General features: G+C 41.9%; 1 protein-coding gene across 7 annotated transcripts in view; it reads right to left on the bottom strand.

The window, feature by feature from the left end:
• Window positions 1-10,497, bottom strand: part of GDE1 (glycerophosphodiester phosphodiesterase 1) — a 32,266-nt gene extending 21,769 nt beyond the window's left edge. For 4 of the 7 annotated variants that reach the window (XR_009005354.1, XM_057528875.1, XM_057528874.1 and 1 more), the window contains exons 1-4: window positions 10,075-10,497; window positions 7,619-7,727; window positions 2,785-2,956; window positions 853-958 (exon numbers count right to left, since the gene is read on the bottom strand). Coding sequence is in view for 6 of the 7 variants with exons in the window: in XM_057528875.1 (XP_057384858.1) it covers window positions 853-958; window positions 2,785-2,956; window positions 7,619-7,727; window positions 10,075-10,335 (648 nt within the window). In the remaining variant the exon portion in view is untranslated. Of the gene's footprint in view, window positions 1-852; window positions 959-2,784; window positions 2,961-7,618; window positions 7,728-10,074 lie in introns of all 7 variants that reach the window. The other 3 variants (XM_007188314.3, XM_007188316.3, XM_028168070.2) reach the window with 2 other exon arrangements.
• Window positions 10,498-13,231: the final 2,734 nt, after the last annotated feature.

The following is a 13,231-nucleotide window of genomic DNA, read 5'->3' as shown; positions in this document are numbered from 1 at the left end:
CTGGGCTAATTTAAAAAAAAGTTGGTATCATCAGAACTCTCCATCAGTAGATGGCCATTACTGATTATAATTATTGCTGGGGGAAAATACCCAAGCTGTACAACTACATTTGTACTTGAAAAATGTATTTGTACTTGAAAAGCTGGTTATGAGAACAAATGTAATCTGAACCATATTTTACCATTGATTTCCACTGCAATAATGTGTTTTTATGAGTAAATGCTCTAAAATTTAAGCAAAATTTTATTTAAGAATGTAATACATATTTTAAGAAATTACAATAAATAAAAGTATAACTACTCAAGTCATAGAATAACAAAACTATATATAAGGGATAGAAATCATACAAAAGGGATAAATCCTTATAGAAGACAAATATCCTCTTAGCTATCAGAAGCTTTAAATATAGGAGTTTTCTTTAAATTCAGTCCAGAGTTGTCTAAGACTCTTATCAGCCAGATGTAACTGGTCTTGTATCCAACTCCTGGAGCCCTTTTTATGAGGTTACTTAAATGGTCTGTTCAAGAAGTGCCTCTTTACTGTTTATTTAATATCTTTTGTAAATGTTTTATGCAAATAAAAGAAACCTGACTCTTCTATTCTGTGCTAATTGTCGAATACTGGGAATTGTTAAATGGTTCCATCAAAGGTTAAAAGGTTAAAAAGGTTCCATAATTTACTGTTTCCTTGAAGATGTGGATTTTTGCACTGTAAACTTCCATTAAGCAAATATAATTTGTAAAAATAATTTAAGAATATAAAAAATAAAATATATAGTTAATTTTGGAACAAACTAGCACTTAAATAAAGCTGTCTTTTCCAAAGTGGTAAAGTTTATGGTATAAACTGTACCATATTTGCATGGCCTTTGACATCAAAGAAGATTGTGAGGTTATGGTTTAGGCACTCTGCAACAGCTTCTCTCAGGGTAGGAATCTTTTCATCAGGGAAATCATTCCTATAAGAGAGGGAAAAGGAATAGTACATTGTAGGAACAAGGAAAAGATAAAAGTTTAGTGAAACAGACGTTTGAAAAATGTCTCCCAACCAAAGGAAAAGAGTGTTTTCCCCAACTTCCTTTCTCCAACCATACCAAAGTCCAAGGATAATATGTTCTTAAACCAAATTAAAGATATTCTTGGCCACAAAACAGCAACAACAAAAATCATTTATTTTTTAGGCAGTCACTGGATTTATAATATAATTAGTAACTCTACTCACTAAAGGGCAGAGTATATGCCATCTTTGGAGAACTCAGAGACTTAAGATTGTACTTTCCCTAATAGAACCTTATGCAGGAGAAATTCCTGGCTATATATACATCTGTTAACTGTATGGTTGTGCATTTAAGTGCAACTGGTTAAAATAAATAATTTTCTAATACATAAGTTTCTGAAAAAGAAAAGGAAAGTTAAGTGCCTGACCCATAAGAAATCAGCTTTTCTCAAATAACAAAATTTCACTCTACATGACTTAACTTATGCTAATTCAACGGTATTAATTCAACTCTAAGATCTTGGTTTTAAAAAAGATAAAGATAAACAGTATAGCAAATTCTGCCAGCCACTCTATTCAGTGACTATTCCCTGGGAATCAGAGACATGAATTTGCTATTCCTCTGGCTAGTCTTAGTTGCCATGCTCCCCTCTCAGGATGAGCATTTTACCCCACTGAGAGAAATTCTTCCTTCTTTTCCAACAACATGGTCTCTAAACACAAGCCAATTATTTGGTATTTAAGCAAAGAAAATGCAACCTTTCAACTATGGAACAAAGACTGCTTGGGTTAAAGACATTAAGATGCATATTGGCTCCAATACCATGCCTTCTTCAAGTATTTTAAGGGTGATGCTGACCCTAAGCATTTTTTGCATTAAGTGTTGACTTTGAATTTGACATCTTATTAGCTACAATGTCACTGTAATATTAAAACCAGCCTTCCCCTTGCCTACAGCTGAGCAATGAAATATCTGTAACAGCAGAGAGTAATTCCAGCAGCTTGGACTCAGACCTTTCAAGTGTTATCAATATTCTTTCTAAAGTATGACTTCCTTTGGCTGACTTTTAATTTCTTTCAGTTCCTAGGAAAATAAAGTCTGAATCATCTTTTAGGGAGGACTACAGTTTAATCACTGGGTCAAATAAATTGACCAGAGAATTGATATGACATGAATTACAGTAAGAACACATTTTTCGGTATTACAAAGACAAGAGGAGAGGGATTTAAATAACCACATTCCAAAGTATATTACCCAGATACCAATTCCAAGGTGTTTATAGTTGTTAATGGTGGGAAGGGCATGGGTTCTGTGGTCATATACATTTGAGAAACACTAAGTTAAAGGCAAGAATTGATTGACGTGAACTTTTATCCCCAAGGGGAACATCTAAAGAATAGTGTTTGATCTTGTTTGATCATAGAACCCTTTTCTTCTGGAACATCTTATATGATTAGCTCTGATATACATACACACACCCCCCCCCCCACACATACATATATAAATTTATATGACAGTACAAAGTAATTGTCACGTTAAAGAGTACTGTCTTGAGAATAATTCTGAAGCCAAATTTGGCCTCAGTGGGAAAAGATGAAAAACATTCATGCCGTATTTCTGTTGTTCCTGGCACCTGCCCATTACTTGGGAAACCTGTATACAGCTGAAAACAAAACACAATAAAACAACTCTTCTGGAGCAGAAGATGTAATTAGAAGGTGCCAGTGTCTTTCTGTGATCTCCAACACAAGTTGCAAGATATGTTTAGGTGACAATACACCACTTACCTTAATCTGTGATTTGCTGCAGGATTAAGCTTCCTAATTTGTTCAAATGTCAAATCACACAATCGACCAGTGCCATCAGTTGTCCTATCTACTGTGCTATCGTGCATTAAGACAGGAATCCCATCAGAAGTAAACTCAAGGTCCAACTCCACGCCTGTTGCTCCATTCTTAGCTGCCTTAACAAAAACACCACCGATATTAATGTCACGTGGCCACAGATGTCATTTTGCAATCTAAACACTAAAGATGACCAACAGGGCTGGCTAAGTAGACAGCTTCTCTTACTGATTCTATTCCCTTCCTATACCGAAGAGCAACCCAACCTATTTCTCTTTTCCATGGATGTTAACCTTACTTCAGTGTCCACACTTATGGATTCCTTAAAAACTTCAATTTCCCCACTTTTCTCACTCTCAGAGTGGCAGATGGGGAGATTTCTGGAATTTGTTTTCTCTGGTTGCTTTAACTACACAGACCATTAATGGCTTACAATTACAAATATTTAGTCATATTTCACTGTTTACCTATACTCTCTTTGGTGCAGTATCTCTGATGATTCCCCTGAGTTTGTTGATTAGTTGGATATTGCACTACCTTGGCATAAACAGGACGAATCAGGTTTCTGCTGGTTTAATTCCATCCTCTAGAGCAGAAACACCAAGACTGCTTCTAGAGGACACTAGATTTTGTTTACGTGAGCAGCACTGGCTGTTGGCCAACAAGCTGGTAAGCCAGATAAGGCACGCAAGAATTTATCTAAAAAGAGAACATGAACATAAAGTGTGAGGGGCCATGCTCCTCTGAGACACACTATCCAACATTTGCTTCCTTGGCTTCTTTGTCACAATGAAGACATGAAACACTCATTATGATCAAGACTTTAAAGTTAAATTTTTTTTTAAAATTATGCAAACATACATTGCAAACATACATAGTAGTATACAGCAAAAAAAAGACTTAACAGATGTTAACATTTTGCCATACTTGCTTCAATCTCTTGCTGCCCTAAAACAATAATAGCTATATTATTTATTGAGCCTTTTATATTTGTCAGGCACTATTCTAACTGCTTTAAATGTATTAACTCATTTGATCCTCACAACCCTTCAGGAGGTACTATTAACATGCTCATTTTCAGAAGAGGAAACTGAGAGAGATTAAGAAACTTGCTCTGGGTTACACAAACTAGGACACGGCAGAGGCTACACTCTTAACCACATGACTTTACACATGACTTTACTATCACACTACAGATACAGCTAAAATCCTCCTCCCTTCTTCTCCAGAGGCAACTGCCAAGTGGATGTGCATTATTTCTATATCATTCCCTTACAGGTCTTTATATATTTACTACACGCTTAAGTACCCATAAACAACATGCAGCACTGTACTAGTGCATAGTAAGCATTCAATAAACATTAGCCATTGTTATTGTGTTTTTTAACGTTTTTTTTTTTTTTTAAATTTTTTTGGCTGTGTTGGGTCTTCGTTTCTGTGCGAGGGCTTTCTCTAGTTGTGGCAAGTGGGGGCCACTCTTCATCGCGGTGCGCGGGCCTCTCACTATCGCAGCCTCTCCTGTTGCGGAGCACAGGCTCCAGACGCACAGGCTCAGTAGTTGTGGCTCACGGGCTCAGTTGCTCCGCAGCATGTGGGATCTTCCCAGACCAGGGCTCGATCCCGTGTCCCCTGCATTGGCAGGCAGATTCTCAACCACTGCGCCACCAGGGAAGCCCCTTAACATGTTTTTAACTGTAAAATAGTCAAATTTATTAATTATGTCCTTTATAGGTGGAGATTTGTCTATCTTATTTAAATCCTTTCTTACCCCCACTTATAAACAACTATTCTCTTTTAGGCTTCAAAGTTTGATTTTCCCATATATGACCAAGATTTCCCCCTCTAAAAACTCCAATTCCATCACTAACTGGCTATGTCATCTAATTACAAATATTACTCTAGCCTCCGTTTCATCATTTTTATGATGATACTTCTTTAATGATCTTAAGAGTTGTGAGGATTTAGAAATAATGTATGTAAATCACCAAGCTTGGTGCCTGGCTCAGAGGTGGCACTCAATATAAGCTATTATGACTAGAAAAACACTTATGCCTCAGTGAAAAAGTCACTACATAAGATGTAATGCTTACATCTACACTGATTAAAAGGTACATCTTTTTATAAGGTTAAAAGGTATATCTTTTCTAAGTTTAATAATGCACTGGTAAATCAACATGGGTTATATATTTTATAACATAAAACAAGATCACATTTCCAGTATTCACAGTGCATCTCTCTCACTGTAATACAAATGTTAACCTTATTCCTTGATGCTAGTAATTCGGTTCAATTATACTTTTATCCATTAGGGCCATTTTTACTTGGCTACAAAACAAAAAGCAACAATGGTGAGACACTGTATTTTAGCAAGAATACTAAAGGTAATGAGTTCATTTATTTGTCTTTTCTGTGTAGTTTATTAAGGCCAAAAACAAAAGTTCTCTAAAAGAATCACCATACTAGAGCTTCTTAGACCAGATCTTCTAATGACTGCATTCAACTTTCTTTCCCAATACTTTTATGTAGAGGCAAAAAGATAAACCCCTGAATCTGATTCATATATTAGTATATACGTCATACTCTTATTTCAAGAAATTTCTTATAATAGTATTTTTCTTCTAAACATACACACTTCACATAAACTAGTCTACATAAATACTGTAATTTATTAAAATTTTACTTAAGATGTTAGTTTGAAACTATACTAATAGTTTAGTAATAGAATAGTATAGTGTAGTATAGTTACAGAAATCAGATCAATGATTGCCTTGGGGCAGAGGCAGGAGTAGGGGTTGACTCCAAAGAGAACACAAAGGAACATTCTAGGGTGATGGAAATGGATTGAGGTGCTGGCTACCCAGGTGTAAATATTTATCAAAACTCATCAAACTGTATACTGAAAATGTATCTTTTATTGTATGTAAATTATACTTTGACACAGTTGACTTAAAAAGTGTCTGCTTTAGGGCTTCCTTGGTGGCGTAGTGGTTGAGAATCTGCCTGCTAATGCAGGGGACACGGGTTCGAGCCCTGGTCTGGGAAGATCCCACATGCCGCGGAGCAACTAGGCCCATGAGCCACAACTACTGAGCCTGCGCGTCTGGAGCCTGTGCTCCGCAACAAGAGAGGCCACGATAGTGAGAGGCCCGCGCACCACGATGAAGAGTGGCCCCCGCTTGCCGCAACTGGAGAAAGCCCTAGCACAGAAACGAAGACCCAACATAGCAATCAATCAGCTAATCAATAAATAAATCTTAAAAAAAAAAAAAAAGTGTCTGCTTTAATAAAGTCATTATACTTATATGGCTTTTGACATACTATTCACATACCATAAAATCCATCCATTTAAAGTATACAATTCAATGGTTTTTAGCATATTTGCAGTTGTGCAACCATCACTACAATCGTTTTCTGAACATCTTCATCACCCCAAAAAGAAACCCCAAACCCATTAGCAGTCAGTCCCCACTTCTCTCTCCAACCCTCCCAGTCCCTGGCAACTACTAATCTACTTCTTTCTCTATGGCTTTGCCTATTCGAGACATTTTATTTAATAGAATTATATAATATGCAGTCTTCGGTGACTAGCTTCTTTTACTTAGCATACCGTTTTCAAGGTTCATTCATGTTATAACATGTATGGGGACTTCATTCATTTTTCTTGCTAAATAATATTCCATTGTGTGGCTATATCACATTTTACTTATCCTTTCATCAGCTGATGGACATTTCTGTTGTTTCCACTTTTTGGCTATTATGAATAATGCTATGAACATTCCTGTTCAAGTTTTTGCATGATGCATGTTTTCAATTCTTTTGAGTATATACCTAGGAGTGAAACTGCTGCTTCAGATGGTAATTCTATATTTAACCTTTTTCTAAAAAATTAATTAATTAATTAATTTTTGGCTGTGTTGGGTCCTCATTGCTGCGCGTGGGCTTTCTCTAGTTGTGGCGTACGGGCTTCTCATTGCGGTGGCTTTTCTTGTTGTGGAGCACGGGCTCTAGACGGGTGGGCTTCAGTAGTTGTGGCTCGCGGGCTCTAGAGCACAGGCTCAGCAGTTGTGGCGCATGGGCTTAGTTGCTCCGCGATCTTCCCGGACCAGGGCTCGAACCCGTGTCCCCTGCATTGGCAGGTGGATTCTTAACCACTGCGCCACCAGGGAAGTCCTATATTTAACCTTCTGAGGAACCGCCAGACTAGTTTCCCACCATCAGTGTATGAAGGTTCCAACTGCTGCATAATCTTGCCAATACTTCTGTCTTTTTGATTATAGCTGTCCTAGTGGGTATGAAGTGGTATTTCACTGCGGTTTTGAATTGCATTTTCCTGATGGCTGATAATGTTGAGTATCTTTTCTGATGGGCTTATTGCCTATTTGTACATCACAGTTCTTCCAACAAATATTTATTGAGTGTCTACTATGTATCAGGCACTGTTCTAAGCAGTGAGGAGAGAGTGGTGAGCAAGAAAGGAACATGGATCTTACACTTTAGTGGGGAGAAACACTATACACATGTTACATGTATTATGATAGTGATAAATGTTTGAAAAAGAAAGTAGAGGGTAATGTGAAAGTTAAGGCAGGTGGGGGTCACTAGACAAGGCAATCAGGGAAGGCCTCTTTAAGAATATGACATTTGAGCTGAGACCTTAGTGATAAAAGGGAGTCAACAATACAAAGATCCAGGGGAAGAGTTTTCTAAGTAGAAGAAATGGCAAATATAATACAAAGGCCACAAGGTAGGAAGGAGCCACAAAGTATTGATTGCCTACCCAGATCTATTCCCTTCCTTCTTCCCTGCTGGTAGAGAGCTGTTCTTTCCCCAGTGTTCAGCTTTCTCCTCTGCTGTAAGTGGACTATTCCCAACCCCTCCATGTGTGTCTGTCAGAGAGAGTGAGAGAGACTGATTGACTTCTGGGAAGGAAAGACTTATGGAAGAGGGAGTAGAGCCTTTTCTTGAGGCTGGATGCTGATATGTAAGAATGTGAGTCCTGGGGCTGCAATGGCCACCTGGCAACTTCAATGAGGGCTAGTAAATATGCTGCAGGTGGCAGAGCAGATAGATCAGTAGAAACGGTGTCCTCCACAATCACAAATTGAACAGCTGAATAAACCATCCTGGAAGTCACCTCTCCCACACACACCTCTTGCTATGTGAGACAGTCCCCTTACTGTTTGAAATATTTTAAGTTATATTCTCTATTACATGAAGCCAAAAGCATCATTAACAAACACCCAAGGTGGTTTAAACAGAGAGAGTTGGGGCTTTGAGAAAGGTCCAAAATGGAAAGGTGTTTTGATTTTACCTAATTGCAATAGAAAAACCACTGCAGGGTTTTAAATATGGGCAGGATATAATCTGAATTATACTTTTAAAGCTGCACTCTGGCCCCTCTGTGGAGTGGACTGTGGGTTTGACTTCATGCTTCTGTCACTGTTTATAATCGTGACTCTGTTTTTGGAATGCATTCATTTCACCTCTCTCAAGTTTTTCCTTCTCTATCTATTCTATAATCTACCAGAAATTCTACCACTGTCAGAATGTCTTCCCTGACTTTTTACATAATAGAATGTTTAAGAATATCAATTATGAGCTGCAAACAAGCAAAGCGAAGAAGAAAAGGACAAAAACCAAACTTTGAAGGAAGTAAACTACATATTTCTTTTGAAGTCAAGAGGGAGGACGTGACCTTGTCTTCTGCAGCTAAATTCTGTCATGGCTAAAATGTTCATTGATAATGACCTTGTATTTGAACAAGCTAAATTACATCTCATTTCCTCTTAAAACCAGGAATCAGCTTGGCGCAATGTTATTTATCATAATTACATATATTAAAGACATGTTCAATCTAAACATACAAGACATGAATGGAGTTTAACTATAATTCCCTTGCAACACAACAGGATATGACACACTATATGTATATGTGTATTTCGCATACATACTTCCTCATTTAATGTGAGGTAGCCTATTTCATCGAATCACAACCGATTAGGTGGATATTAACATTATTCCCATTTTACAGATGAGGAAACTTAAGGTCAGAGCTGGGACTAGAGTAAGGAGCGGCACCCTAGGGTGCCTTGCTTGCTACATCCTACCCATGACTCTGACTAGGACACAGAGCGCTTAAGTAACTTGTTCATTACACAATACTGTCTGTCCCTAGCTGGACAAAGAAAGGACAGTCAGTCCAAATTTTACATCCTGGAAAACATTCTAATCTATGTCAAAGAGCACTGGGACTTGGAATCAGAAGGCTGAATTCGAAAAGGAGCTGTGTGTGTTTGAGCCAGTTTTCCTACCCACTTAATGTTAAAATAATGTTTCAGGGAAATGAGAGGATCAGATATATTTCCACATATGCAAAAGTGCCTAGACAACTGCAAAGCTCTCTCACTATGCAAGCTGTTATGATGATGAAGTCCGGAGACTGCCAAGAGAGCCTTGTGAAAAGGGGAGGCAGAAATTATCAGGAGTCCCGCTGCTAGTGTTGTCTGACCATGGGGAAAGGTGATAAGGAGATGACTTGGATAATTTGGAGGACAAGTAAAGACAGCCGCTGTGAAGGTGATCCATTTAGAATATGTTAGCTAACCACTGACCAAGACTCTACTTAACCTGGCCACATTTCCTACTTCATTCACACACCAGCCTTTGCTTTGTCCCTTGAAGTCAGGCCATATACTGTCTATTCTGTTACATGAGGATTCCAATATCATTCCCACCTCAGGACCTTTGCACTTGCTGTTCCCTTTTCCTGGAGCACTTTTCCCCCAGATCCATGGTGGGCTCCTCATAATCCCGGTCTCAGTTCAAAGGTCACTTCTTCAGATAGGATTTCTGTCTAAAATGACCCTCCCGTAATTCCTTATTCGGTAACCCTATTTCTTCATTGCACTCATCGCTTTCTTAAAGTACCTTATGTTTAAGACCTGTCTCCCCTACTCCAGTGCAAGCTCTGTGAAAGCAGGTACCCTTCCTGTCTTGTTCATGACCATCCTCAGTACCTGGCACATAGCAAATACGTTAAGTATTTGCAGTGTTCTATAAATACTTGGAGATTTTCCGGAATTCAGAGGGATCGAGGGTCACTTGAATGTATTCCTTGTGGACAAATGGGGACGTGGTAAGGCTATCATGAAAAGGCTGGGGAACCTTCGGAAGGACAGGCATAAGTCCAAGCTCCCAGGAGGCGCGCAGGGGCGGGAGGAGTGGAGGACTCACCTGCCGAATGGCCGCCAGCGTGTTCTCGGGCGCGTCGTGGCTGCCGCCGCGGTGGGCGATGGCGGAGACGCGGTCCCGGGGCCTGAGCACCTGCATGGTCCTGAGGGAGGGCACCGGCTCAAAGCTGAAGAGGCGCAGCAGGAGGTAGAGGCTGCCGGTGAAGAGGCAGGCATTGAAGGGACTGCGCGTCACCAGCAGCAGCACCAGCATCAGGAAGGAGAAGGGGCCCATGAGGCCCCCCTGTTCCTCCCAGAGCCACATGCCGGCGCCCGCACCGGCACGGACGGGAGTCCCGGTCCCGCCGGGCTCCGCGGACAGGAGACCAAGAAGCTACGACGACAGCCCAAAGCGCGGGCCGCAGCTGTCACCCTTTAAGTGGACCAGCGCCGCACAATGGCGGCCGCCGCTACTTCCGTAGAAGGAGCCCGAGGTCCAGCCAATCAAGGCCGAGGATCTCCAGAGCTCGGGGCGTAGCAGCTGCCAAGGCAACGGAGGCTGGTCCGAGCTCCCTGCTGGCGTTCCAAAGTACGTTCCAAAGTTTTGCGTTATTCTGTGGTCCGGACTTCCACCGGGGCTTTCAAACTCTAGAAGCAAGGCGAGGGATATGACAGCAGTCTTAAGGTCGTAGGACTGGAAAGGATCTTAATGACTCCATTTTGCCGTCAAGGAAACTGCCCAGGGAACTTTGAAGGGGCAGGACGCTTACACTATTTATTAATTCAATTCAAGGTATGCGAACAGCACTCCGGATGCTCAGGACAACGACCGACAGGATCCCTGCTCTCATGGGGCTTACATTCTCGTGGGGCAAAATAATAGTGTTAGAGAGTACAGTTAACATTTATAGAGCACATAACCGTGTTCCAGATTCCGTGACTGCAACTGCTGTGTCTGTTATTCTCACAACAGGCTCGGTTGGGTATTACCTCAGGAAACTGAATTCAGTCGACTTTAGAAGGATTTTTTCAGATTTTGAGGGAATGAAAGAACATAACAAAGGAGACATAATCGGATTATAAAGCTGGAAGGGATTTTAATAATGCCCTCATTTTATAGATGAAGAAACTGAGGCCAGGAGAAGTGAAAGGACTTGAGCGGAGTCAATGAAATGGCAGATTCAGGGCTGACATCATGACACCCCAGTTTTATGCCATGAATTTTCCACTGCTCCTCCTTCTAACCTTCTCCTCCTACTCAGGGCTAATGATGGGGCTTCTGTACAAGGCACTGCAAGAATTATCTCAGTTGTTCCTCGCAACCGACCTTGTGATAGGCACTTTTGAAAATCTTATTTTACATATGAAAAACAGGCACGGGAAAGAGGGTCAGTAAGAGAGGCAGAAGGTAAAGCCGATTTAGGAAATGGAAAGTGGCTAGCTGCTAAATCATATTTTGGAAATGCCAACAAAAAATTGGCAGTTGCCATCTGCCTCTACAAGGATTAAGTTACTAGCCACTGCAGCCACTGACCTTCAACACACCCTGAAAGGAGTTCAGGGAGATAGTTAGATATTCTCGGAAGATTTTATGAGCCCAATTCTTGCATCTTCTCATATCTAGGAAGGCACTAAAATCGTTAGCAGGGACATCTGCTCTTGTGACTAGCAGCAAGCCTCTGCCAAAATGTGTGCTTGATTGCACGGATCCCCCTTCACTAAAACCATATATAATACTGGCCTTCCCCTCTACCTCTTCAGAGCAGTTTCTCAGAACTATCTGAAATGCTGTCTCCTGGGCTATAGCCCTCATTTTGCCCCAAATAAAACTTAACTCACAACTCTTACGTTGTGCTTTTTTTTTTTTTTTTTTCAGTTGACAAAAAGCTGGTAACATATTTCGATAGAGAACTTTGGCAAAACATTCTGAGCTTTTCCTGCCATCTTGAACCTGTTAACTACCTTTCTTGGAGGTATTTTCCCACTGATTTGCAAGCGGGTATGGATGTGTTGAAGCTTAGAGTTGGCATCTAGGGTTCAGTAATTTTTTATTTACAGAGAAAAAAATGTTGGTGACCGTTGTATGTATTACAACGATTATACAGAAAGAAGTTACCTCTATACAGGTAAGTGAAAAATAGCAGTTTCAAGGAATATTTCAGAGGGCTTCAGACCTGAGGAGCGTTCTTAATGAAATGATTTATGAGCTGGCAGTGAAGACTACGCCTCCCAGCTTGCACCGCGCCTCCCGCAAGTACAACGCCCTCCATCGCTGGGCCTAGACGCGTGCCCAGGCGCGCAAAGCACCTCGGGGATTGTAGTTTTCTGGAGGCCCAACCGGTCCAACGGCCCGGAAGCAACCACCGGAAGTGCCGGCCCTAAGAGGTGGAGTCCGGGCGGCGGCGGCAGTGGCGGCCGCGGCGGTTGCCAGGAGCCCGCGTTGCCGCCTGAGCACCGTAATATGGCGTGGGGGAGGAGGAGGAGGCGGCGGTGGATGGAGCTGCTCTCAGTCAGTACCAATTGAGCAGTTTGTTTCCTGCCAAGGCCCGTAGCGAGGGGAGGAAAGCTGCCGCGGCCGTGGGAGAACAGGTGTGTGCGTGAGAGGGGCCTTGACTCAGCGGGTCCGGCTGCGAGGCCGCAGGGCGGGCGGAATGGGCGCGCTGAGTATCTGAGGGCGGGCTCTGCACGGAACCCGAGCGAAGGTGCCGGGCTCTTGGGCCTTGAGGCTCTGGAAAGGCTCCGGGTGGGCGGAGGCGGATATGCCGGGGGCCGGCGGCACCGGGCGCGGAGGTGATGCTCAGATGCTGGCACCGTCTGGGGGGTGTTCGGGATGGAGCCTTATCAGAGGAGTTGGGGGAGGTGGGCTTGGGGCGCTAGGGTGAGGGCAGAGGATCCCCAGTAAATAAACTCGGGCCAGACCCGAGGAACCACCTCCTGTTGATAAAAGTGGTTGGGCCGTTTTTTTTTCTGGCGAGGGGAGCGACCCCAGGGTGTGCACTGGCCATTTCTGAACGGCAGTTACCACCAAGCAGAGACCCTAGGAGCGCTGTTTACTCTGCCTTTGCGATTCTCTGGGGGCAGAAGCATGAAGTAAAAAAAGGAAATTCTCTTTATTACCCATGATGCTACTGGGTGGTTCCCATCCTTTGCTTCTATCTGGTTGTAATACCAGTTCCCTACCCCCCAGTTTAGGCAAATGGCAGGCGCCTAGAGAGTGATTT

This window comes from Balaenoptera acutorostrata, chromosome 15, assembly GCF_949987535.1.
Source record: "Balaenoptera acutorostrata chromosome 15, mBalAcu1.1, whole genome shotgun sequence".
NCBI lineage: Eukaryota > Metazoa > Chordata > Mammalia > Artiodactyla > Balaenopteridae > Balaenoptera > Balaenoptera acutorostrata.
Note: the sequence above shows the minus strand (reverse complement) of the source record. Positions and strands in the feature narration are given on the sequence as shown.